At 37.9% G+C, this 26485-nt stretch overlaps 1 protein-coding gene across 1 annotated transcript; it reads left to right on the top strand.

Moving 5' to 3' along the window:
* Positions 1 to 574: 574 nt before the first annotated feature.
* dennd3a (DENN/MADD domain containing 3a) lies at positions 575 to 24873 on the top strand. The gene is made up of 30 exons (XM_079259086.1): positions 575 to 667; positions 3572 to 3668; positions 4906 to 5058; positions 5274 to 5403; positions 6431 to 6546; positions 6627 to 6748; positions 6831 to 6942; positions 7030 to 7149; positions 7250 to 7348; positions 7457 to 7576; positions 8118 to 8233; positions 9517 to 9672; positions 9787 to 9883; positions 9970 to 10073; positions 11548 to 11759; positions 11841 to 12000; positions 12479 to 12635; positions 12793 to 13015; positions 15051 to 15130; positions 15269 to 15448; positions 15576 to 15746; positions 16735 to 16864; positions 17423 to 17530; positions 20016 to 20113; positions 22074 to 22228; positions 22695 to 22761; positions 22882 to 22954; positions 23096 to 23205; positions 23321 to 23458; positions 23550 to 24873. The coding sequence occupies exons 2-30, from the start codon at positions 3591 to 3593 to the stop codon at positions 23742 to 23744; spliced, it is 3780 nt and encodes a 1259-aa protein (XP_079115212.1). The 5' UTR covers positions 575 to 667; positions 3572 to 3590; the 3' UTR covers positions 23745 to 24873.
* The last annotated feature ends 1612 nt before the right edge of the window (positions 24874 to 26485 follow it).

Here is a 26485-nt window from a genome sequence, read left to right as displayed (position 1 = left end):
TCACGGAAGAGTAAACACATTATTTATGGCCATTTTGAGGTTTGGAGAGCTTTGTAGTTTGGCAAAACTTTAAAGCCCATCTGGACAAACACATGTGGGGCTCACATGGAATCTAAGGACAAAATTAGCCAGTCCCCAGCTGGATTTCCCTGTTTTCTCTAAATATCTCAACTTGAGGCCATTTTAGACAATTAATTATTAAAGATAGAGAGAATTCTTCATTCTGAAAAGGCAACATGGTTGACTTGATTAGAATAGATAACTTTCTCTTTGTATTACCTCACGTCCTTAAACTTTGCAGTAATTGAAGTTCCTGTGTATTTGGACTGTAAATCTTGACAGCTCAAAGAGCTGCAATGCTGTAAATATACAGTAGATGGCACTATTTTAACGCCAAATCACAGCTCCCACAACTGCGACAGACAGTGTTTTTATTTTGAAAATGGCATCAGCGGAAGTCCATGTGAACGTGTCCCTTTCGAGTTTGACAAACCAGCGGCAAACCTGTGCGTACTGGTTGTGAATCAAAGCATGCTGTTAAGTATGTGCCAGCGATGAAATTAGAGAGGTATGTTTTTTTTTAGACAGATAGTGCTTCGTGACAGCGGACTGGAACCGTATTAGCAAGCTCACCAACTACTTTGACTGCGTGCAGTGGAAATGATCGGTAAGTCTGCGATTTGAACGTTGCGTCGGTTAATGTTAACCTTTGTTTTTAATCCCCTGCCGGAGACCGTAAACTTACAAGGATTTCCAACAGCTCACACAAGTTTTCGCTACCTAACAATTTTTCTCATATATATATATATATACATATATATATATATATATATATATATATATATATATATATATATATATATATATATATATATATATATAATAATGTAAATCACAATTACTGCAGCGAGGCGCATGATTGTAGAGAATTGGATGTCTTTATTTGTTTTTCTTGAAATCACAATGAACCACATGAAGCCACATGTTTGTCATTATTTGTTCACCCGTCAATTAACCAGTTGATTAAAAACAACAAACACTGGAGACCCCAGGTTGTTTACAAAAGTGAAGTAGTTGCACACTTTGTTAAAAATTGTGACGTACATATCTTACCTTACCAGCACCTATAAGCTTTGTCTGGTGTCCATTAAAGGGACATTTCACCCATTTTAACAGTTTGCCTTCATCCTGTGTGCCAGAATAGCTCAATAAACTCTAAAAAGACCTTTTCCGCCAGGTTGAGACATTACGAAGAGATTAAACTTGTGAGGTTTGAAATAAAAGTGTATAGAATGAGGCACAACAAAACAGTTTACAGCAAAAGTAGGAACATTTGTACCATTTGAACATTACCAAGTAATATAATGGTTTAAAGATAATCTCTAATCTATTTTTTGTCCATGGAACAGTGCCAACACCCAAATAGGAAGGTAATCTCTGATAAAAGAGCGCTGCAAGTGTGCTGGTGAACAGAAATCACACACACACACACATTCCTGAAAATACTTTAATTACTTTGAAAATGAGCTTGTTAAACACTTTCATATTGAAAGCAGTATGTTTGTTACATTTTTTTTTTAAAAAACTTTTATGAAATACGCTTACAGTATGTTGTTGTTGTTGAAGTTGAGTTACATCAAAGCAGCCCCGTCTTTTACAGATATGAGGCCAAACTTGTTTGTTAAAGATCTTGGAGAGTGTTATGTCACCTCCTCAAAGTTGCACGCCCTTGTCAAGTCCCAACTATGTGATTGTTGGGAATAGTTTTTGCACCTTCTGCTGTTGTAATTTAAAGGATTTCTTCCATATTCATGACAAGTGCATTTCATTAAATACTTGATGTGTGTAACGGCAAGAAAATGTCTTGACAAATGTAACATCTTTCTGCAGGTAATCAGCAACATGCTGGCAGCACTAGGTTAACTAAATTAGGGGGTTTGAGTGTTATAAATGACTTAGGCAAGGGTGTTTTTTCCGTGACACAGCAGGGTACTTAGTTAGTGGCAGGAATGGCCTGAAGACTGAGATAAAGCAAGCAAGCTTGTCAAAGGTGGAAGAAAACAAGAAAATAGTCAAAGAAAAGCACAAGGAAAGGATGAAATAAGAATGAATGTATAGTTACAAGAAGGAGAAAGAGCAGAAAAAATAGAAATAACATTAAAGGATAGTTTCCCTCTGCAACTCCTTGGATTTTGCCTGTAGCTGCAGCTAATGGAAGTCAGATGTTTACTTTTTCTCTGCCTGACTTGTGGGTATAGAAAAAAAAAGACAGGCAGCATATATTTGGTATGAAGATAGCTTGATCTGAGAGTCACACTTCCCTATGATTATAGCTGAATATATGATGGGGTCTTTTAACAGATGGTGCAGTGAGTTGCAAGTTTTCAGAAAAAATAAACAAGAAGACAACAACAAATAACATTTTTATGTTTAGAACTACTTCTTAAACTTAAACACAAATGAGAATGATAGTGACAGCCAGTCTCAGATGGAGAGTGTACAAAAAACATTTTAAGTTGGGAAACACATTTGAATGATAATTTTTACCTTGAAAATTTTGATTGAATATCATCAGCATTAAATCAAGGCTTAACTTTGTTTTAGCGGTTTGAATTGAATTAATTAGCATAGATATGAAAATGAATCAGAAACGGTTTAAAAAAACGCTAAGTTACAGTAATTTGCTTTTCCTTGTGGTTTTGATTATGTTGATGACAGAAGTGGTTTACTGCACCAGTGATCAAACCCTTAACATCTGCTATGTGTGTGTGTGTGGTTTACATGCAGCTGGGATGTAGTGTGTGTGGGACTGCTTGTAACCGGAAAAAGTTGTGATTATGGGGTCAATGTGTGCTTAATAACATTTTTGAAAGTCTGATGCTATTTTTATTTTTTTATTTTTATTTTTAAAATTTTTTTAACCAAAGTGATGACTAACTTCACTGTTACGTCAGACATGTTAAGCCCCATACATTCTCTGGGAATATGTGATTAGTCATCGTCAATGAATGAACTGTTGAACCATTGCTGCAGATTAGCAGTGATGGATTCCATTGATTTATTTTACTATTGGCTCTTTGGGGCAGCTATGAGGGTAAGCAATGCATTTCGATTGTTCAATTCAATTCAATTCAACTTTATTTATATAGCGTCAAATCACGGCAATGCCATCTCAAGACGCTTTACAGACCGAGAAAAAAAAAACATAATGAAAGCCAATTCATAATAGCCTATATAAGGAAACCAACAGATTGAGATCTATCACATTTAATCTGTTTCAATGTAACTGAATTTACTAATTATATATTGAATGATAGCAAGAGTTTTTGGTTATCCCCTGTTTGAAATTTAATATTATATTAGCCCCCATTTTCAGATAATTTGTAGTTTTATCACATTATATTCAGTAATACAATTCAAGATGATACTGTGTTGCCTGAGCAATGTCCTCAATTCACATAATACAGAAATACTGTGGAAGGTTAACTGTTTAAACTGTGATGATGTCATTTAATCAAAATGAGTTTCAATGTGTTTTTGTGTATGTGTGTGTTTTGTTTTTTTATGCTAGTGTGTATGTGGTTTGTGTGATGGCAGAGCTCCCATCTGGACTGCTGGAGGCATGTGTCGTGGTCGGAGCCCCCAGCGATAAACTTCGAGAAACACAAGTATATCTACACACTTACAGACCGAGCCGCAAAATCGTGTGCATGATGTCAATATCCTTACACTTGTTTACAATATGCGATTTGCAGTCATTTATACATTGGCTACTTTTTTAGTGAATGCTTATTGGTTTTAATGGTGAGGGTTCATTGTTGTTTACTGTAAAATGAGATGTTTTTCACAAAATTAGAGAATATGGGTAGTTCACCTCCAGGGATGAGCCTTTTAATGGCAAAAATCCATTTTATTTAATGTGTAATTGATATCTTTTGGAAAAGCTCTGGTTTAAAATAGGGAGGCACTAATACCACTTGTTTTTTTTTCCAAGTACTCGCACTTGAATACTTGCAGATAGTCAGTGCTGATATGGGTACTAATAAATCCCATTACTCTTCAGTGGTAAGGACTGTGGACCAAAATGACAGCTGAGTGTTTAATTGTGTGATAGTTGGAATGGGTCATTCTGCTGCTATCCGCTACATGTAGGACTAGAAAAAACTGTCTAAATCTTCAAAAATAAGGAGGATTAAGTTATTTTTAGTGGATTCTGTTCACAGTTGTGACAAGGTACTTATATGCGCAGATCAGCTTCTCTCACAGAGATGATGTCAAATCTGGATTTTGATATGGCATGAGTAATAACTATGCACCTTTTAAAATGTAGCAGTTTATTTTCACAGATTAACCTCTTTGCATTAACGTGGTAGTGTTGACACTACTAGTTTTGTCTATCTGGTTCTGTAGTATCAGAACAAGTTTATAAATGCAGCATACCAGTATTTACATATAGTATAGGACCTATACTGGTGTCGGCATAGATGGATCCCTAGTTTAAAATGTGCAATAGATACATGACTAAGTTGAAATATAGTATTATTCCTTAAAAGGTTTAGCCTGTTTATACTCTATAGGCAAACCAAAGCTTAACTATTTGATTAGTCAAAGAGAAATTTTAAATATATGATTGTATGTTATTTTCTTATTTTTTTTAAAGTTGCGTAATATACATTACAAAACACAATGAATTGGCAGATACTTAAAACAACACCTTTGTTCTTCTACCTCACATTTATCCCTACTTGCAACTAGAACCTGAAATGGTCAGAAACTGTGACGCTGTAATTCAAAGTTAGGAATGCATCCAACAAGATTTTTTCTTTTGTACTGTTTTTATAACGAGACATAAAATGTGATCTGTAATATTTAAGTTGTTGTCTTTTTTTTTTTTTTTTTTTTTAGTATTTTCAGGACAAGTCACATGAGCTTCCTGTACTGGAAGCGGAGGTACTGCAGGTTCATGCCCCGCCCTTTGTTTCGAAGGAGACTGATTCAAGCCATGTAATTGGTCCAGCTTTCAGTCGTGTCCAGAAGAGGAGGAGCTTCATTAAAAAGGTATACCTTATTCATTTATTTATTCAAACTTTTTAAATAGTTATTTGGACAGTATTAGAAAGTTCTGTTTTGAGGATGATTCTTGCATGCACAGTTCTTTCATAAGTTTACATACCTTGTAGTGTGTGCTAATGCATCAGGTATTTAAACAATCATCATAGTGTATCTCATTTAGATATGAATCCATTTTTTTTTTTTTGTTTGTTTTTTGACAGAAAAGACGGGCTAAAGAGGCAGAGATTAATGGAGAATCAACCAACCATGCTGAGGTGTCATCAGCAACAGAGGACATCAGTGTTCCGAAGGATCTGGATCTCATTGCTTTGCCACAGCTCTGTTTTCCCGGTACAGTGGTTCTTCTTTGTCAACCTTGGTAGTAAAAATACCAAGCGGCAACCTCCGGCGGTAAAAAGTGAAGCTTATGCGGAAGTGCATAAAACTTCCACTAGGGGCTGGCTCCAAAACAGAGCAAATCCTCATAGACTCCCATGTTAAAAAGGCCAACTTCACGACAGAAATAAACACGTTTACAGCCAGGTTCAAAAACATATTTTCGGTTTATAGTTCAGGTTTACCTTCATGACAACTGTGGGGGGAGTGAATTTTTTTTCTAACTCGCCCGTTTAAAAGTAATTTAATCTCTGAGTTCGGCATATTTAGGGGCGGGTCCTTTTGATTGACAGGTACCGATCTCTTGCTTCAAGTCAGAAGAAAGAATCAAGAACAACCGCGGTTTTTAGCCGGTTAACAACATGACTTAGCTTTAGCCCGCTTACCTCCATTAGCTGGTTGGCTCCCGTTTTCCCGGGGTTAGCTTTTAGCTACAGAAAGCTCGGAGTTTGCTCGATGTCAATCATCCGCCATGACACTCACGACTCCCCTCTCAGCTCCACCTCTTTGCCCATATTTGTATTTTCCGGGCGAGACGACGCGCATGACGCTGCCGATATGGCGACTGTAGGAACCCCCCCACCGAGCTTCAATTCAGCTCTTCAGAAACCTATGGGTGACATCACAGAGGCTCCGTCCATCTCTTTATATACAGTCTATGAAAAATACGCAGGACTGTTTTCACTTGGTGGGTTTTTGCGCTCAAACATTTTTAAGAAGCAACTGTATTTGGAAAAGCCTTTGTTCACCTTTTTATCCATGCATTACATTCCATCACCGCCTAGCTGACGGCAGGAAACTAAATCCCTTATGATTAGTTTTTGTGTTATGCCATCTGATTATGGTTGGGATGCACTCTTGCACTGCCTTTTTAACCTTTCGGCCAATATCTTTTGTTGTCATAACAACTTGAATATCTCGAACATGCTGGTTCTGGTGGTGTATGTGGAATAATGTTCTTATTCTCCTTATTTTTGGCTAGATGGTCTTCAGTTAGCCAGTGAGCATAAAGAGGACAGTTATCACTTCCTCGTTTTTACTGATTTATTTGGCAACCGAACCCATGGAGCTGTTGTGCAGCACTACAGACATATACAGGTACACGCATGCTAAAACATTCAAACACGTTAAGAGTGGGGAATTCAGATGATTGTTTCTCATCGGCTTTCTATTCTCAGTTTTGCCAGGAGGGCGTTGTTCAAAACGGCCATAGGTGGAAGTCTCGCCTCTTTGCACCCTTTGCTGTGTGCATCATCTCTAAGTTCCCCTACTACAATGCCCTGAAAGACTGCTTGTCATGGTAATAATTTGTGATAAATGTTTATGAATAACCTTCATATTTTGGATGGCGCCATGAATTTAAATCTCTTTGATATTGTCAGTTTGTTGGTCCAGTTGCGGACTGCGCGACAAGCTGATTTTGAGGACATAGTCAAGGAGTTTTCAGCCAAGCTTTCCCTGGTACCCTTACCCCCACCTGGACAGCTACATGTGGTCAGACCTCACAAATTTTTTTTTCCATCAATAACTCCTACTCATATATGATAGATCTTAAGGGTAAAATACATTTCTTTATGTCAGTCTTTCAGTCTTCGTCCTCTTCAAGTGGTTCTCCCATCCAGAGAGGATCAGGACAGCCCTGTTATTGACCTCGACCTTCATCTACCGCTGCTCTGTTTCACTCACACGACGCTGCTCCAGGTAAGTAGGAACACAAACACAGCTGTTAATCATAAAAAAAAAAAAAAAGGGAAAAATTCACAAAGTGGTGAATATTTAAGTTTTATCCTCTCTGCTTCAGGTGCTCTCCTGTCTCCTCCAAGAGCAGAGGATGGTCTTCTTCTCCTCTGACTGGTCCAGACTCACTCTGGTTGCAGAAAGTCTGCTACTGTACCTGCAGGTTAGATTGGCGAACTAGTTAAAATGGCACGGCTGTTACTATGAGAAAAAAAAAAAAAAATCTGCAACATCTTAAATCTGTCTTGTGTTGCTCTGATGTCTCTCTCAGCCATTGTCTTGGCAGCAGCCGTATGTTCCCGTCCTGGCAAGAGGAATGTTAGACTTCCTGATGGCACCCACTGCTTTCCTGATGGGCTGTCATATAAGTCATTTTGAAGAAGTTGCTGCGGTGAGTATAACTGTGTAATTAAAGCTGTTCAAATACTTTATTATTAAGAAGAGTTGAAAGTTTTGCTGATGAAGACGAGAGAAGTGTTGAATATTTTGGAAAGTTTTGTTTAGGTGTTATTTATGGTGTTTATTAGACCACAAGGATTGTTTTTTTATTTATTTATTTATTTTTATTTAGTTGTTTGTGGAAAAGTCCAAAGAAGGCGAAATAATAAGCAAATAATGGGATAACCTCAAAGTGCCCGTTTCTCAGAGAAGACATGGTGAACATGAGACATACCACGATTTAGATGTGAAGGGATCAATTCCAAAAGTCTTTTTGTTATTGTCTAAGTCGAACTTGCATGCATATTCAACAATTACTGTTTATTCTCCATTGTGATTCATCTTCATTTAGTGTCTCATAGAAGCTGGGTTCACATGTTTTACAGTGGCTTACTGTTCAGATTGAGCCCTTCTGTTAGACAGCGTTGTAATGAATTGTACCCATTGTACTAACGTTGCTGGACGTGTTTGCATGTCTTCATCTTCATCTACAGGAGACAGAGGACCTAATCCTTGTTAATGTTGATGATGGCATTGTTCAGCCGGTGTGGACTGAAGTCTTCGACCTCCCTTCCATCCCTCTGGCTGCTGCAGAGAGCTTTATATCAAGGTAAAAGCAAATTGAAAAGAAAATGTCCCCCTACGGAAATTTCATGTTAAACCTCATGTTCAGGATTTTAAAATTATGTAAACTTTATTTTGTAATTCAGAAGTTATTTTGTCTGGTAGTGTTGGGTTGTTTAAAAGATTTGGATATTATGCTTAAATGATGTGTTCTCCTTAAAGAACATTATGAAGCACAAGAGACTGAGCCTGACTTCTCTAAGTGAAATATGTGTTAGAGCTTCCTTTGCAGTATTTTTTTCATTCAGCAACATTTTTTGTCAAGTCTTGGTCTGCATGTTAATAGTAAGTGAGACCTTAAATGATAGAATAAGACATATAAAATGAAAAAAAAGAAAGAGGGGTAATATTAATCTTATTTGAGACAACAGCCACATCCTGTATCCCTGCATACTACAGCATCCACCTTTTATCTTTATATTTGGGTGACTCTTTATCAGGTAACTCGTGTGATGGGACTTTCTATGGTTTCCACCTTGTGGTCCTCAAGGCCCTTCAACACAGTGGCTGCTAATCTGGTACCCACGTAATGTAAAAATGGTGGCCAAATTTGATAGAAAATTTCAATCTCACAAGTATTCCAAAAGTACTGTGATGCAGTATGGCTGTTGTTGGAAGTCTGCGATCTATCCATTTCAGTACGTTATGTCTACTTGCACAGACAGTAAGGATACCCAGAGGTTTCATAGAAGGCTGTTTTTATGTTGCTCATCTGACAGACTAAACAGTGGAGACGTGGGGTTCTTGCCCAGTTTAGTGTTAAGGACTAAACTCTGTCTGTCCATTACATTTTCTCAATATTTTTTAATATATTTACACATGCAAAGATAATGGATGAAGTTACCAATCTCAACCTTACACTTTGAGTACATCAGATTTGTCCATTTTATGCCTAAACTGGGATGTAATCTGCAGACGATGAAGTAGTCTAATGGATTTTCTTTCCTTCTATTTCCCTTTCTCCATATTAGTGTCCAAGTGTTCTCATCAATTTCTGTGTTCAGAATGCTGTTCCACTTGGGCAGTTCTTGTTATTATCATGTTACTGACTAACATTTTTCCTTAATATGTAATGGGAAACTCCACTGTTATGCAACCTTTCTGAAACAAGATTGTGCTAGAAGTCATTTTTGCTCTTTCAGGTGGAATCAAAACTGAAAAGGGATTTTTATTCAGATTAAGTGCACCCCCTAAATACTGAAATCAAATTAAATCAGCATTTTAAAAGGATATCACACTACTACTTATATTCTTGTTTTGTGTGTCCAGGGCAGAGTGCCTCCAGCTTCACTACGACTTGGAGTTGTGCCACCTGGGAGCGGGTACTGATGTCAACTTCCTTCGATCCCAGCGCAGAGACTGGCAGAGAAGGCTTAACTCACAGATACAAAACATTGCCCTGGAACTAGTGGTCAACATCTTTAAGTAAGTATCCCCAAATGCCCTGAAAATAAACTGTGGATATTTCAGTAACACAAACATCCTTTCAGCCAAAGTCAGACTAAACCAAGTTTTCTACCTCTGATTCTTTGTTGTCAGGGGGGTCCAGGACTTTCTCAACCATGAGCATAGAGTTTTTAACAGTGAGGAATTCTTGAGAACAAGGGAGCCGGCAGACCAGTTGTTTTACAAGAAGGTAAAATCAGACCTTTCTGAATAATGATAGAACTCGCTAGCATGCGCAGAAACTCCTGACTGTGTTTCTTTGTGTTGTTGCCCCAGGTGTTAGAAACTCATATCTTTCACTCATTCCTGCGAGACAGGCTGAACAGGAAACGGGACTCTTTCAGCTGCATGGAGCTAAACATGCGCAACTATTCACACAGGTATGATGTCACAGCTGAATGGCAGAGGTAAACGGGTAGCAAATGAAGGAAGTGCAAAGCAAATTACAATGGTTTTTCATAAGTAAAGCAGTTTTTTCATTCTTGGTAACATTTTCATGTTCAAAAATTGGTTTGAATTCCCCTTTTTTTTTTTTTTTTTTTTTTTTTTTTTTTTAAGTTAATTTTTTTGTCTAACAGATTTTTTTTTTTTAATGTAATGTTAGATCATATGCAGAGCCTCTTTAAAGTCTCAAAGATCCTCCTTGAGACATTTCCTGTAACTGCTAATGTTAACAGAGGAATTGTCGGACTGTTCCTGTCTAGAAAAAGTTCAATGTTATCATTCTTGCTGGAACGTCCTGATTAAACAACTCTCTTCAAGTTGATAAAGTATTTCAGGAGGGCTGTAGTCTTGACTGATCATTCTCAAATGTACAGGTCATGGACTTTTTCTGTGAAGTATTTCAGAGCAGTTTTCAATCATTTTTCCTTGAAAGATTGCGAATCATCAGGTGTTTATGTGTCAAAGTGGCTTTGAATTTTAATGCTCCCTCCACCGTGCTATATTGTTAGTATGTTGTTTTTGTGTAGTGTCCTTTGCTTTTTCTCTATACAAAGTGTTTTTACCAGAATATTTTACTTCTATCAGCAACCAAAACATCTTGCAACAACTTGAAACATGCCAAAATAAGAGCAGTTCTTTCCTTTACTATTACTAACACCATTATTATTCTGTTTTTGCTTATAGTGGCATTAAAGATTTTTTTTCAAATGGGGGACATTTAAGAGGGTTTTTTGCTATTTATCTTGTTTTTTTCCTACTTTTTCAAGCCCTGTTCTTAGTCTGATCTCTGCAGGATCGTTTCCCCAATCATTGCAATCTTTTTCCATATTATGTCTTTCTATGATAATGAATGAAATGAAAAATACTTCATTAATCCCCAAAGGGAAATTCAATATTGTAGTATATAATAATTAATTTGAGGAGGTCTTGTTCCAGAGGCTGATGTTCTGCTGGCAGGAATGATCTTCTTAATAATAATAATAATAATAATAATCATCATCAATAATAACAATAATCAGAATCATTATTTTAAAAAAAAAAATTCACACCAATTAATTAGTTAAGAGGGGCAAATTGTCATGTTGTCTGATTTTGTATGCCTTTTCATATAGAGAGAAGGTTACATCTGTATTTCACACTTCCAAACTAGAGCATTAAAAAACCATGTGTTTTCGTGATGTTGCTGAACCGTGCTTGAGCGATGTAGATGTCCTGATATTTCCAGGGTATTCATACATTTTTCATCCAAATGCAGCAACAACAAATTCCCTGAATGAATCATATTGTATGACTTGCATGTCTTGATATTAAGATTAAAGGCTGCAGTCTGCTTACCCTGATTAAAATTTCTCTTTTTCACTGTAAGCGCTGAACACAATGACAAAACCCTCCTCTTGATTCTAATTGCAGGCATCGTGTTATGACAGAGTCTCCTCGCCGTCCTCCAATGTCTGTGTTGTCCAAAAGCGACTACAGGAGCTACACCAGCCCAGCTAACAGACTGAGCAAAAGACTGGGAGCCAGTCTGCCTAATCTAGAGCAACCTTCCAGTGATACTACAGCCTTTTCATTCATCAGCTTCAACAGGCCACAATCGCTTAAGAAGATGACTCCTGATAGTGGTCAGTATCACTGCCGGAAAAGTGGAAGTTATTTGATTAAGTATGACTTTATTTGTAAAAAATTTTTTTATTTTCTTCTAGGGTTAAGGTCTCCAAAGTTACCTGTGAGAGTTTTCCGTCTCCCTGAGTTCCCACCACCACTGGCCTATCAATATGTCCAGAACTATTATTCTGACATGATTGCTTCACTGGGGAAGGCTATTAATTCCACACCATCTGATGAATCAGCCTTGCTCGCCAGGTACTCTACAGAGAATGCCGTGACATTTTTTTTCTTAGTATTTTCTTTATTTTAAATTATGCTGAACGAAAATGTTTGTTTGCATGTTCTCCCTGTGTATGCGTGGGTTCTCTCCGGGTACTCCGGCTTCCTCCCACCGTCCAAAGACATGCACGTTAGGTTAATTGGTTATTCTAAATTGCCCATAGGAGTGAGTGTGAGTGTGAGTGGTTGTTCGTCTCTGTGTGGCCCTGCGATGGACTGGTGAGCTGTCCAGGGTGTACCCTGCCTGTTGCCCAAAGCCAGCTGGGATAGGCTCCAGCTTCCCCGCGACCCTGAATTGGATTAAGCGATTCAGAAAATGAATGAATGAAAATGTTTGTTTCACTTTTCCAAGTAATTTTTTTTATCTTAAATAAGTCAACAGGCCTACAGATGGTGAAATGAACTTGGGGAAGTTTTGCATACTTCTATGTTATCCATCCATCTCTCTTCCCAGGTACCATTACCTCCGTGGTTTGGTAAACACTGTTTCCAACAAGCGTCTTGATGCATTAGAGGATTTCCAGAGTCTTTACAAGACCGATGCAGAGATCTTCCCTTCTCAGATGGTTAAGTCTTTGGTTGATTCCCTGCCAGAGGCGGAGCGTTTAAAGGTCAGCTCAAGACATCATGAATCACTTCATACTTAAAGTGTTTTTAAGTAGTAACGTTATTTTTTCTGTATGTTTCAAACTAAAACTGAACTCAGTCCAATACTAAGATGTGAAACAACTGTCTATAATAATAAAAGTTGAAATCCCCCTCCTGCAGACAGACAAGCGATCAGAGCTCAAACGCTTCATCAGCCGGGTTAAAAGGGATCAGGAACGAGAGCGTGCACGTCAGGGCAACGGGCAAGAAGAAGGCACAGTGAAGCGCTTCCAGCTGCCAAACAAATACATGCAGCGGGATGAGTTTGTGAAATGCGTTCAGGAGTCTGGCATTGTAAAAGACCAAGGAACTATACACAAACTCTTTAATGCTCTAACTGTGGGTAAGTAGTGTATGTTACAGTAGGATACATGCATGTGGGGCCGTTTCATGCAAGTCTGTTCCAGTGAATTTAGGTAAACTAATAAAGACAGACTCACTGCCGTAGCTCAGACGGCTTTATAGAGCTCCTTTCATAAACTCCAAACTGTTGGATTTGGTGGGCTAACTGACTTAGCATGCGCAAACACTCATGCACATGAATATTTCCACCACACACACTTCCTTTGCTTTTTCCAGACAGTTAATTATTCATCGGGTTAATCACTAACCCACTGCGTCCGAAGATTTTGTCATACAGCTTTTTACAACATAACCAGGGTTTCACATGACCTTTGTTCACCGCTGGCATTTTTGGTTTACGTTATGTAGATTCCATAGGCTGCAAATGGTATGAGTCACTGATGAGTTGCAGTGACCTGACAATCCTAATGTCATCTCATATTGATCATGTTTGCAAGAAAGCAAGGTGTGGGTATTTTTTTGTCTATGAAATCTGTAAGTAAATTTTGGTTGGAAATGATAATGGGAGCCATGAAACATGCAGAAAGATTAGAGTTGGAGGTTATTTTTCCTTCCACGTTCAGTTGTAGGGAAAAGGCTTTTCCATCCTGTTGGCTGTTATAACAAGTGCAGCTTTCTTCCCTAGTTGGTATAATATTAAGGATTGATGGCTTTAATCTCTGTTTGGAGTCAGAATTATTAATCTGTGTTTTTTTTTATATTAGATTTATGAATAAATTTTAATGGTTCTTTTGCAGATGCAGATTATTATATTCACTATTTCTTGTCATTGCAAGAATTTCAATTACATAGGAGGCTGCATCTTTAAATATGGTTGTTTCAGACATATGCTGGAGCCTGCATGTATATATGTATACAAGTTTTTAACTAAATGAACAGTAATGGGAAATCAGTGTGAAACAGCAGCTGGCGTATAGGGGAATATGACATGAAGTCAGTGGTTTCAGCCTTTTGGGGTTGTTTTTAGTGAACTGTCATTGCATGAACACAATTCAAATGAATTGGACTAATTTAGATTACAGTGAATTAACATAGAACAGGCCTGTATCTTTACAAATACTGTATCTTAGTAGTGACTTTTGTTGTGAAATGGATGTGCCATATAGATTGACCGAAAGAAATACACTGAAACTAAATTTCACTCACCTCCAAATTGTATCAATGCATCTCTTTGCTAGAACAGTGTATTTTCTTTTTTTTTTTTTTAACCATTTCTAGTTAAAGTAAATCAAATTTAAATGAGTAATCTAGATAAATATTTCCAGGAGTATTGGCAGATATCACTTTTATCTTCATGAAGCATTTAGGTGAATCTTCAAGATGGACAGTGTTTAGACTAAAGAGCATTGACTTAAGGTATTTCACATTCTTTAAAAAAAAAAAAAAATGAAACAAATGAAAACATCTCAAAAATGCATTTACCTACCAAATAAAAGTCCCTCTGAGTCAAAGAGTTGGTAATGAAGTTCCCCAGGCATTTAACCAAACCTCTGCAAGTATTTCCATCCTCATGACTGTTTTTTCCCAGCACTGATGTTATATACGTTGCTTTTAACTCCTCCACCATAAAAATGTTGAAATATTCTGTGGATTAGGTTCAAATTCCTGACACATATTTTAAAATCTTTCCAGTTTCTTTAGTGTGAAAAGTTACCATGTCAGTGTGGTACCAGTGTGGTGTAAAACTCTGACTGCTTCTAAAGGTCGTATCTCTACGGAATGTGGGTTGGGTGTGAGGGTGCATGCTGACATCATACTGTTGTTAAGAAAGATAGTCTCCAACTGCTCACTCTGCGGGCACATTACTGAAAACACAATGTTGGCTCAGTCAACAGCCAGATGTCTATCTGTGCACGTGTGTTTGACTAGTAGAGTTGTTCAGTCGGCCATTTCAAGTCAAAACAATATTAAAATACAGGTTTTTGAAGTCACTGTCAGAAGTTATGAGGCTCAGCTTAAACATTGTTTACTTTAACTGTGTGTGTGTGTGTGTGTTTGTGTGTTTGTGTTTGCAGGTCATCAGAAGCAGGTTGGTCCTGACTTGTTCAGGGTGTTTTACACCATCTGGAAAGAAACGGAGGCTGAGGCTCAAGAGGTGTGTATTAATAAAGATCTATTTGTAAGTAATTTAGTGAAAACTGCCTTGAGTCAGATGAATGATTGCACTTTGGTAGTTTACTGTGCTAATGTTGTTTTTAGCTGCGCAAAACATTTGTTTTTGTCCGTTTTCCAGGTGTGTTTGCCAGCATCTGTGTTGGAACACATCGATGCCAACGAATACGTCTTCAAGCTGTCATCCTCAGTTAAGACAAGCCGTGGTGTGGGGAAGATCGCCATGACTCAACGGAGACTTTTCCTGCTGACTGATGGTCGACCTGGATATGTGGAGGTGGCGCAGTACCGAGACTTAGAGGTAGGATGAAGTGTAAATGACTTTCAATATAAAGAGAAGGATTTGTAGTTGCATTTGAATAATCAGAACTATAATTAAATCTCACATTAACCCTCGTGCATCCCACGCTCTTGTATATCTTGTGTAGGAGGTGAAGGTGTCATCAACTCCCTTCCTGCTCCTGAAAATCCCCAGTCTGAAGCTGCGTGTACGTGGAAGGAAGGAGGCATTCGAGGCCAATTTGAAAACGGAAACTGAGCTTTGGAACTTGATGGTCAAAGAAATGTGGGCCGGGCAACTAGTAGCTGACCAACACAAGGTAAAACTGCAAAGCAGAGCTATTCAACGCAGTCTCACGAGGGTCGCAGCCCAACAGGTTTTCAATGTGTCCAACACACCTGACCCAAATTAAATGGATCCAACAGCCAATGAAGTTCTGCACAATTACTTGTTAATTTGAGTCAGGCGTGTTGTTGCATGGATATCCTGATAACCTGCAGGCCTGCGTCCCTCGTGGGACTGAGTTGAATAGCCCTGCTGGGAAGGATGGTGTGAGACTATGTATAATGTTACAAGATGGAGAAGAATGTTTTCATGTCGGCATTTGTGCAGCAGATCTCATGAACCTTGGTGACCTTTGAGGGTGTGGCTGAAATTCCATGTGGGGGACATGAATACTAAAACACGAGCAGAGACGGAGGGTTTCCTTTGTGAAACCAAACCATGTAACTGTAGCATGTCTGCGTCTCACTTCTCTTTTCCTCTCGCTGCTTCACTCTTTTCATTTTCCCATCGTCTCTCAGTTCCTCTCATTTGATCTCTGCACAGTCAGCGAGCATATTACTGTTATGTCTGTTTGGTTGATGAATACTCATTTAGATATTCCAGCTCCTCAAGTCTTCAGATATAAGACTTGTATTTGTGATTATATCATAATAAACTAAATATGTAGTTTTTTTTAGGGATGCCCAATGTTGTTGTTTTTTTGGGCCAATACTTTACAACTCTTTTGGGTGTTCACCAATGCAGTTGAAATTTTTATTTTATTTTCATCAAAAAGTTTAACATAAAAATGCCCCCCCCCCCCCCCCCCCCCCCCTCAGGTTTATGTGAAAGACTTTAAGAGACCCTGTCACCTCTTTTATTTTTTTTTACAATCATCACAGGGTCAAAACCATTATTAGTCCATTTCTGTGGTTTAATAAATCCTGCGTCTGAACATATCATTAGGAAGATTTCTTACACAAACATGGTTTTACACTTCTTAATGAACCTGCCTGCCTTTACTAATATATCGGTCTCTTTAGGATCCCCAGTACATGCAGCAGGCTCTGACCAACGCCCTGTTGATGGACGCTGTGGTAGGAAGCCTTCAGAGCAGTAAAGCCATCTATGCAGCTTCGAAGCTGGCTCACTTTGACCGCATCAAGATGGAAGGTAGGGTGACTGATGATGATGATAATATGATTCTTGTCCTGTCACCGCTCAGTTTCTTCTGGGCCAGTTTTTCCTGCTGGAATTGAATTTTCTGATTCCTTTTTTCAACTCTTTCTAGCAAAAATGAACACTGTTCTGAGACATTTATTGATCTTGGAATTTTTCCACTGAATATTTGTGGACATGTCTTGAGTGAAGGGTTGAGTTACTTCTTTTACTTAATTCTCAAGGACACAGACCTTGTAAGGAAAGATGATAAACCATATCAGGGAAGGCAAATGGTCTGAGAGAAGTCAGCTTTCTGGAAGAAATTTCATTGACACCGCAAGTGGCTTAGTTGCTTGAATTAATGGCTACAGAATGGGATATAAAGTAGTATGAAAGCTGCCACAGAGTGAAGTGAAAATCCCTCAGTGGGGAAAAAGAGGCATTAAAAATCCTGAAAACTGTTTAATAATCTTATCATGATGTCACTAAGGTGGCACATCCCTAGTAGGAGTGCAATAATGTGAAGCCATGATATTCAATTGACACGTTATTTCTGTGATGTGTTTGTAGTTCCGATGATGATTCCCAAGACGACCTCAGAGACACTGAAGCACAAAATAAACCCTTCAGTGGAACTTACTGCACCACAGGCTGTGGATGGGCTTCTTTACACGCCAGGTACACACAAACACACCTATCTGCATTTTGCCCTGTCGCCAAGCAGTTCTTTAAGTATTCTTTTAAAGCTGTGATAATATATCAGGTTTCTTTGCTTTCTGAGAGGTCATTGTGTGAGTCAGTAATTTGATTGGCTGTTTTAACACAACAGAACAGTTTCACAATGTAAAGTTTCACACAGCCACTAATCGACATGTCAATTAACGGATGTGCAGGTAGTGTCTGGTTTGCTGTCTCCTGTCCCTCCAGCTGTAAACACATAAAGTTGTGCATAGTTTCTGAACATATCTTCCTCCTCTGTTGGGATCTTTCTAGTGAAAAACTACTAGAGGGAAAATGGAATTTAAAAAAACTGAGAAGGTAACTTCAGTTTTACTGTGACAAAAGTGAAATATGGAGTTAGTTATTTCCAAGTTGGAAAAAATCCATTATATGAAAAGCTATGATCATTTTAATAAAACAATAATAATAGTAAACCTTTGACTGTCTTTTGACTATCTGATTCTTTTGGTCCTTGAGGGCTGCTGTCCTGCAAGTTTTAAATCAAATCAATTCAAATTAAATTTTATTTAAAAAGTGCTTTTCATGCAAAGAGCAACACAAGTTTTTTACATTATAAAAATATTATATGCATATTAACATTTTAAAAAATCTTTGATATTGCACACGGACACACACACACACACACACACACACACACACACACACACACACAAAACCCCTTTCACATTGAGCAAAAGCATGAACACTCCAATCCCTAGTTACTGTCACCTAACACTAATGTTGGCATAAAAATATCAGTAGACATAAGCATGTGGCTTGGCGCTGCTGTAAGGAAACGATATCTTACAGATCCATTAACACCACTGTAAAGCGCTTTGAGTTGTTTACATGACTGGAAAAAACAAATTGATCAAACATTTACTTAAAAAAACAGTATGTTGGCTACTATTTGTAATTATCACAGATGTTGTAATCTATATTAATGTTCTTCTTCAGGCCTCACCACTGCTGTACACGTTACTCAAGTGTTTCCTCTGGTAACAACAATGTTTCAAGTATGCTAAAATAAAGATTTTGTTGAGCTGAAAAGCTGGATTTCATAGAATTGATCTTCTGAAGTGGCCTGCAAAGTCCTTACATGCAGTCTCTCATTTTAGATGTTTCCCTGCTCCAACACCTGACACAAATTAAGTTTTTCTCTTTTAACAGTTTTTTTTTTTTTTTTGTCAGGTTTTACACAAGCTCGTTAATGTCCTGTTCCTTTAAGTTATGTGTGCTGAAGCACACTTGAGGATCAAATGTTAGCATCCCTACCTTAAACTGACAGACTGTTTAACAGAACAGGTGTTCAACAAGTCAGAGTAGGTTTGTATTGTGACCACATTTGTTGACTAAAGTTTTTGACAGACAGGCTGGTGAAAGATGGGGGGTTATAGCGTTTTCAAGTTTTGTTTATGGAGTCCTTTAAGCATTAATTATTTAGCAGCAGTTGAGAACTGATGGTAAACAGCAGAATATTTCCCTGCACCTGGACAAAGATCGATGATGGATCTGTTCTGTTTATATAGTTGTATATTTTGTAACTATGTCGTAAAAGTAAAAAAAATAAATAAATGACTTAATTATATTAGACTTAAAACAATTGTTAGCTTCTGTTTTTGCCTTTGTGGGCAGCAGACTGGTACACAACTTGGCAGGAAGACTAAAAGACCAACAAAGCCGTGGCCTTCATAGACGACAATCTGGGGCCACTTAAATGCATGCTGGAGGCAGGACTGACCCCCACCACACATGAACACTCATAATCAGTCATCACCACACACTGTTTCTATCACAGCCTCCTCTTTGAGTTTTATGTTGGTGAAAAGAACACATCCAGCTATTCAGGTCCTCCCTCCCAGCCCCTCTCAGACTCTGACTCCCTCTCCAGTTTGAATATAGGTCACTGGATTGAGTTTTGGCACTGGACCAGTACTCGCCCCTCACCACTCCCTGTTTCTCTCACTTTTTACTCCTCCGTCACTTGTATGAAATGCAGGATGTTGCTTTCTCTCTCTTTTTCCAACAGCAGTGTTTTCCTTTCTTTTCTTTTCTTTTTTTTTTATTTTTTATAGTTGAGTATGCAGACGTTTGAAGAGCTCTAACCGTTAGATGAAGCCTGGGTGGAGTCACACTGCAGGGAAAAAAGTTTTAAACATGACATGTTGTTTTTCAAACTGTTAGATTATCATGACTAAGTACTTCCATTTTAAAAGCACTAAGTTGAGGATTGTTACTTATTGATCTTGTTTAATATTATGATTAGGTTTGTACGATTTATGTCTACAACTCTAACTATATGATTGTTTAATGGTACTTTACCAGTAAACTTTGAGTTTGCACAGATATTCGTGTTTCTGACAGAGTACACACCGGGAGGTGTAAGCCACAAGTTTGTGATAAGGTATTGTGAAATAACTGATGTGTATTGTGTGTTCTCCAGGTCAGTTATGGGTGTCTGTGGGTGGGGGGAAGGTGATGGTGTTTGATGCTTCCAGCTGGTCCCTCACACACACCTGTCAAGTTGGGAATGCAAGACTGGTAAGGAAAACACATGAACTGCATCCAGGCACACAACACAAAATGCACTTAAATTTGATTTGAATAATCTTTGCTTGCTTGTAAAACATAAGAATGGGGGAATAAAATGAGCAGTGTGTCTGCTGTGACTAACCCGATTCATCCTGTTTCATCCCCCTTAACTGTTTTACTCAGGTTGTAAGTCACCATTTAGTCACAGCTACCCATGCACACAGTGGGGAGTGTTTTCTATAATACCAAGAAATGGGTTTATATACAAGTTGCAAATCTATATATATATATGTATGTATGTATGTATGTATCTATGTGTGTGTGTGTGTGTGTGTGTGTGTGTGTGTGTGTGTGTGTGTGTGTGTGTGTGTGTGTGTGTATGTGTGTGGGTGTGTATATATATATATATATATATATATATAATTTTTTTTTTTCTTAATTTATGTTAGAACTAGTTCTAACATATGGAGGAATGGACCATGACTCTGACAAAAAGTAAAGTCTCTTCGTGAAGTCAATAAATTGGTTTGTGTTGTCTGAACTTCTCAAGGTTAGCCACGCTGCATAAATTAAAACTGGCATTATGAATAAGTAAACTATAAAATTTAAAATGTTCTAAAAAAAATTTTTTTTCATTCTCTTTAGTTGATTTAATTTTATTTCTTTAAATGAAAATATATGACACAAGAACAACTATCAAATAAACACATTCTTTGCAGACAAAAAGCCATCCTAAGAACACATTCTCATTACCAGTCTCAGCTCACCCTCCCACAAAAAAAAGTAATTATATAAATACTGTAATTCATTAGGCCACACACCAATCTGATTCAGCAGCAAAAAAGACATATATTAGTTCCCCATTAAACAGAGAGGTTGCTCTGAATATGAGGTCCTCTATCACTAAATAAAACCACATGGCCCAAACACATCTGCCAGATGCATATCTTCACTTACCCCTGACATCAAACACAAATAAAAACCGTTATCTGTCGCTGTTATTTTTGCTCCCTTTGCTTTCTGTTAAACTTGAAACATCACCACCAGGCTTGAAAGAACATGTTTCTTCTGTGTCAGCTTCTATTAATATAAACAGTTTAGACATTTCAGGACCTCCTTTAAGCTACTTGAGGTTCACATCTAGGGCAGAAGGACGAGTGTAATGTTAAAACTTTTTTAAGTCTTTATAGGTCACTCAATGAAATACCTTGAAATTAGACATTTTTAACCTGAAATTGTCCTTCTGGTATGTACCAAGACCTCCATTCTGTTGTTACATTAACAAGAAAATAAAAAATAAATAGTTTTATGCTGAATATGAAAGAAAACAAAGTTTTCACCCTAACATTGATGTAACATTATGTAAACTATCTACTATACTTATGTGTATATATTTAGTCTTTCCAACCACAATATTGGTATATAACCAGCTGTTTTATTTCAGCAGTTTCAGATTGCTGATTATAGTAGCTGTTTTATTATTATTATTTTTATTATTATTGGACACACACAAACCAAAGATGACTGTTAGCAATGTATTGGTGCATGTGTGCCACCTAGTGGAGCGGTTATGTACTACACCATGAATCTGCCGATTTTTCCTGTATTCATATATTTGTTTGTTGCATAATATGTCAAAAATGAATTTGACAGCTGAACAAGATGAAGATTAGTAAACACACAACAAATGCGGTTGTTTTTCCATTTTTTTTTTTTTTTTAAAGGGTGTTTTGTTCAGTCATCAGAGCATTTGGATGATTTATTCCAAGTGATTGCTTGTAATGTCAAACAGGAAACAACTGAATGTTCTGTAAATGCTAATTCAGCTGATCATGTGTCAAAGAAGGGCTACATCGGAATAATTATAAAGCCTTTTATTCAACCTGTTCATTGAGAAGTCACATTTTAATGTTTATTCTTGAAGCCATTTGTTTTTAGTTGGACTCATTTTGCTGGGTTTTTTTTTCAGAACTGTATGCTGGGAGTTGACAAGGATCAGGTCTGGATGGGGTCTGAGGACTCAATTATCTACATTATCAGCATGGTGGCCATGGTCTGTAACAGACAGCTGACTGAACACAGAGGAGAGGTCACTGGACTGGCACTTGACACTGAAAAATACAGGTAACAGACACTGCTAGTCTCACCAATTGCTCTTGCAACAAGTGACTGAGCTGAATTTTAAGTAGTGTATAAATAAAGTTTAATTTAAACTATACTTTTAGATACTTGTTAATCCAGTTTATAGAGAGTGACAGAGTCCTGACGAACAAAGGTTCAAACAAAGGTTGAAAATGTGTCCTCAGTTAGGAAATGCAGTATAAGTGCTCCATACTCCAACATGATTGCCAATTTAGGGCTAAAACACTGTTAGAGATGAAGAGCTTTCTCACATCACACTTAAAAAGTGCTGATCCTCTATATGGCTGTGAATGCTGACTGTGTCTACATACGCAGCAAGTATTTTGGATGCAAGTGTAGAAATTAAATCAGACAGAAGGGCAAATATCGCTCTGTTGTCCCAGTTTTTGTTTTTTTGTTTGGTTTTTTTTTTTTTTAACTCCAGCAATATGTGTGTTTTGTTCTTCAGCCAAAGAGTGGCATATTCCTGCAGTGCAGAGGGAACCATCATGGTGTGGGATGTCTCTACTTTACAGGTCAGTCTAAAGCCAGCAGACTGTTCTGTCTGAAGGTAGTTAGATGGCACTTTTATCAGCATGTTATCAGTAAAAGCAGAAATATTCATCATTTCATGACCACTTAAAAACATCCCTCAGGTTAAGAGGCACTTCCGTCTGTCCTGTGATCGTTTGCAGTCTGTCCACATCTGTAATGGAACTCTCTGGTGTTGTAAGTTTCACACTTGCTGTCATATTAAAAAATGAACTATGATATAACTCTAAATTTTTAGACTAAACCTTTTATGAAAAGAAAATAATACACTAACACACTAAGTGCTCTCTGCTCCCCCCCTCCTCTACACCACTTTAGGTGCAAGGGACAGTATGATGGAGGTGTGGAGGAACGGCTCATTAAAACATCGTATGAATTTGCCAGAGCAGCAAAGAGGCACGTTCAGCTCTGCGCTGCTCTTAGCTGAGGTAACACAACTCACCTTCCTTTTCTCTTAACTTTTTTTTTTTTTTTAATAAATTTGATCTCAACTTCTTTACGCTTTTTGCTTGTTTTGTTTTTGTTTTTTTTTATTTACTCCAGAGAGAAGAGATATGGAGTGTGTGTGCAGACTCTGCAGAAGTGTGCATTTGGTACATTAAAGACACGAGTAAGCCGTTTCACCGCGTGATATTGCAGGACTGCATCGGATGCTACTGCATGATTAAAGTGAAAAACCAGGTAAATATAGAACAATAATTCACAAAATAACTGTAAACTGTTTAGAAAGGAGAGTGGTGTCAACCTACCTCTGAACCTCCGCTCTTTCTAGGTGTGGATTGGGGGTGCTGGTCGCAGTTCAACCAAAGGGAAGGTTTACATCCTTGACACGGTGCGCTACGAGGTGCTGAAGGAGCTCCACGGCCACAGCGACAAGGTGGCTGCGCTGTGCTCGGCCGAGGACCGATACGTCCTCAGTGGAGCTGGAAAACACGATGGAAAGATCGCCATCTGGAAAGTTGAATAAAGAGAACTGAAACTTGTTACAGATCTGCTGAGACATGACCTACTGAGGATGTTAAAAAAAACCTGGAAATCTAAGGGAAGATCTGCGCTGAGAGAAGCATCTCAATCTGTTTCATGATTATATGAAGGAATCACGTGTTGGTCATGTGAAGCAATGTGTTTACATGCGTCATCTGCAGCGCAGCTTTTCCTGCTTCTTATGGAAACACACTGACAGAACTGGCATATTATTTGTCACCAAGATGAAGGATAAGTGACTGAAACATAAAAAGCTCAAGTTCTCCTTGATAGTATTTAATTCAAAGAGCCTCACTTTTACTTTAAAGCTTTAAAATTTGATGTGCTGGGAATACAAGTGAGAACAATGTATGACTGAGCCTCAGTTCCAGCTGTGTTACAGAGGAAAATCTGAATCCCAGTGGAGTCAAACTACCATGAAAACAAAACTGAGGTTGGAGATTTCACCTTCACTGTTGGAAAGGTCCAAAAGAAGTTTGTTTAAATAGAAATGATGCTTTAAGTAATGTGTAAAATGATCGCACATGGTGGTGGGAACTAGACTCGAGAATTAGGTGTATGTCAGAGAATCGCTACAAAAACATGCCATAGTCTTCCTGAGATATGCTGAAACAGAAAACCCCTAGAACAGTCTCAGCATTAGCCGATTACTTGTGTCAGGAACAGTTTTACCCGTTTCCTTCTGAAGAAAACCAGCAAAATTGTCCAAATTTCTTTCCATAAATAGTCTCATAAATCTTAAACATTCACTTTTCTACTCAAGCTTTGCACATGTGGAAATATGTTTATATTCTCCTTCTGCTTCTTTTGGAGTTCATTTTTTCCCCACTGTAATATTATTTGTGTTACTGAAACTGATTCTCCACGTAGAGCATGAGGTTTTCTCATTATTTCTTGTCCCCCAACACTGTAAGAACACTTTAGAAAGTCACTTTGGTCCTTGGTGAACAGTTTTTACATTCTTGATACACTGTCATCTGATATTCAAAGTGTTTACTTTTTATTGTCATATTTATGCACTGTATATAACGGGAGAACATCTTGTTTATATGTATTTTGTTTCATTAACTTTTGCAAAACTTGACAAGAAATTGTATTTTCTATCCAAGATCATCTACACAATATTTTAACCATCAGTCAATATACTTTTTTTAAAGGAACCTTTGAGTTTATTGTCTTTTGTAAAGAAAAAAAAAAATCTTAAAATGACCCTGTATGGCTACTTGCTTTGAGTTGCAGTGTTGATTTTAATGCAATAATGACCGTTAGACTACAGCTATTAAAAAGAGGAAAAAATCCTCATGATGGTGCAAAAGTTGTTGTATTATGACAGCAGTGTCCAGAGTGGGTCTTTGATAGCTGCTGTCCTGCAGGTTTTCCATGTATCCCTGCTCCAACACACCTTACATTAAATGAATCCAACAGCCAACGGAGTTCTGCACAATGACTGATTAATTCAAGTCACCTGTGTTGGAGCAGGGATACATGGAAAACCTGCAGGATTGTGATCCTCGCAGCTGGACACCCCTGTTTTTAAAGAAACACAAACCTCAAAGGTGGGACTATTTTTTTTTCTTTCTAAACTAAGGCTAGACTACATACATTTTTTTACCTTCAAACTATGTTTCTTACTCATTTTGGTGGCACACACACTTGTTATGCTCATTCCTAGAGCTGTCACAAGACGAGAGTAAACATCACCTTGGCGTTTTACTTGTGAGAGAACGCTCAGAGAAGAGACAGGATGCACGAGGGATAAATTAGCTTTTGGGAGGATGTGCTAAAATATGATAGGTCAGGGATGCAGCTTGAAATTTTCTCATGGTATTTCAAAATCCTGCACCTGTCTCAGACCCACATACTCTCTGCAAATCATTTTTCTTGACTAAAAGAAGGCAAATCTGCACTTGTAACATTTGTATGTACTTCCCTGAGTTTACCACAAGATGGCGTGGTTTTATGCTGAAAGAGGATTCAGGGGCATAAAGGCTGCAGTTGAGATCTGATGAGAACATTTTTACCAACTACCAAAACATATTTACATATAGTTTATTAACTGTTTTTGTTTGTTTGCTTTTTATTTTACAATTAAAATATTAGAAAGTTGTTAGACTATTATTTGGCATCGATTAAAGCCATGACATTGTGAATTGAAATTAGGTGAGCGGTACTTTATTAACCCCCTAAAGGGAATTTTAAAAATGATCATGATGTAGCTCATCCTCCTGCAACATTAACGAGAAATTAATAGTTTTATGTTATTAATAATTTCAGTGCATTGCTGCGTTAAAAAAAACAACAGAACAATACCAAATATACTTTTGTTGGCACATTAATTAATTCACTAATTAAGTGATGACTCAAAAAATAATTGAATCTGGAGCATAGTTTTCATTTGAAGCATGCTGCGGGAGATGAAGCAGCTGTCTGACTCCCTGCTTATGTTTCAAGGCGACTAAACAAACTTAGATACGACCTGCTCAAGTGTTCTTGAGCAAAACATGGAGTCCCTGCAGGGCTGCTGATCCATGAATGACCTCCCTGTGGAGCTGATGGAGGTGTTTTTCACCTCAAGGCCTCTGCTGTTTGCAGTACAGTGTGTGCAGTTTGTGTAACTATGCTGGACATTGTTTTGTAACATAAAGTCATAAGCAGCTGTTAAGCTCTCAGCGTGTCGGTCCATTTTGGCCTCTGCTTCAGTGGAAGCTTGACTTTACAACTCTA

The sequence above is a fragment of the Telmatherina bonti genome (genome assembly GCF_933228915.1).
Source record: "Telmatherina bonti genome assembly, chromosome: 19".
Classification (NCBI taxonomy): domain Eukaryota; kingdom Metazoa; phylum Chordata; class Actinopteri; order Atheriniformes; family Telmatherinidae; genus Telmatherina; species Telmatherina bonti.
This window is presented reverse-complemented; position numbering and strand designations above follow the sequence as displayed.

Excerpts from the sequence above, each read along its gene's own strand:
- dennd3a (XM_079259086.1), top strand. The coding sequence starts at position 3,591 with ATGGCAGAGCTCCCATCTGGACTGCTGGAGGCATGTGTCGTGGTCGGA. Across the intron at positions 7,349-7,456 it reads GTCTGCTACTGTACCTGCAG|CCATTGTCTTGGCAGCAGCC; the intron begins GTTAGATTGGCG and ends TGTCTCTCTCAG. Across the intron at positions 12,636-12,792 it reads CAGAGGCGGAGCGTTTAAAG|ACAGACAAGCGATCAGAGCT; the intron begins GTCAGCTCAAGA and ends CCCCTCCTGCAG.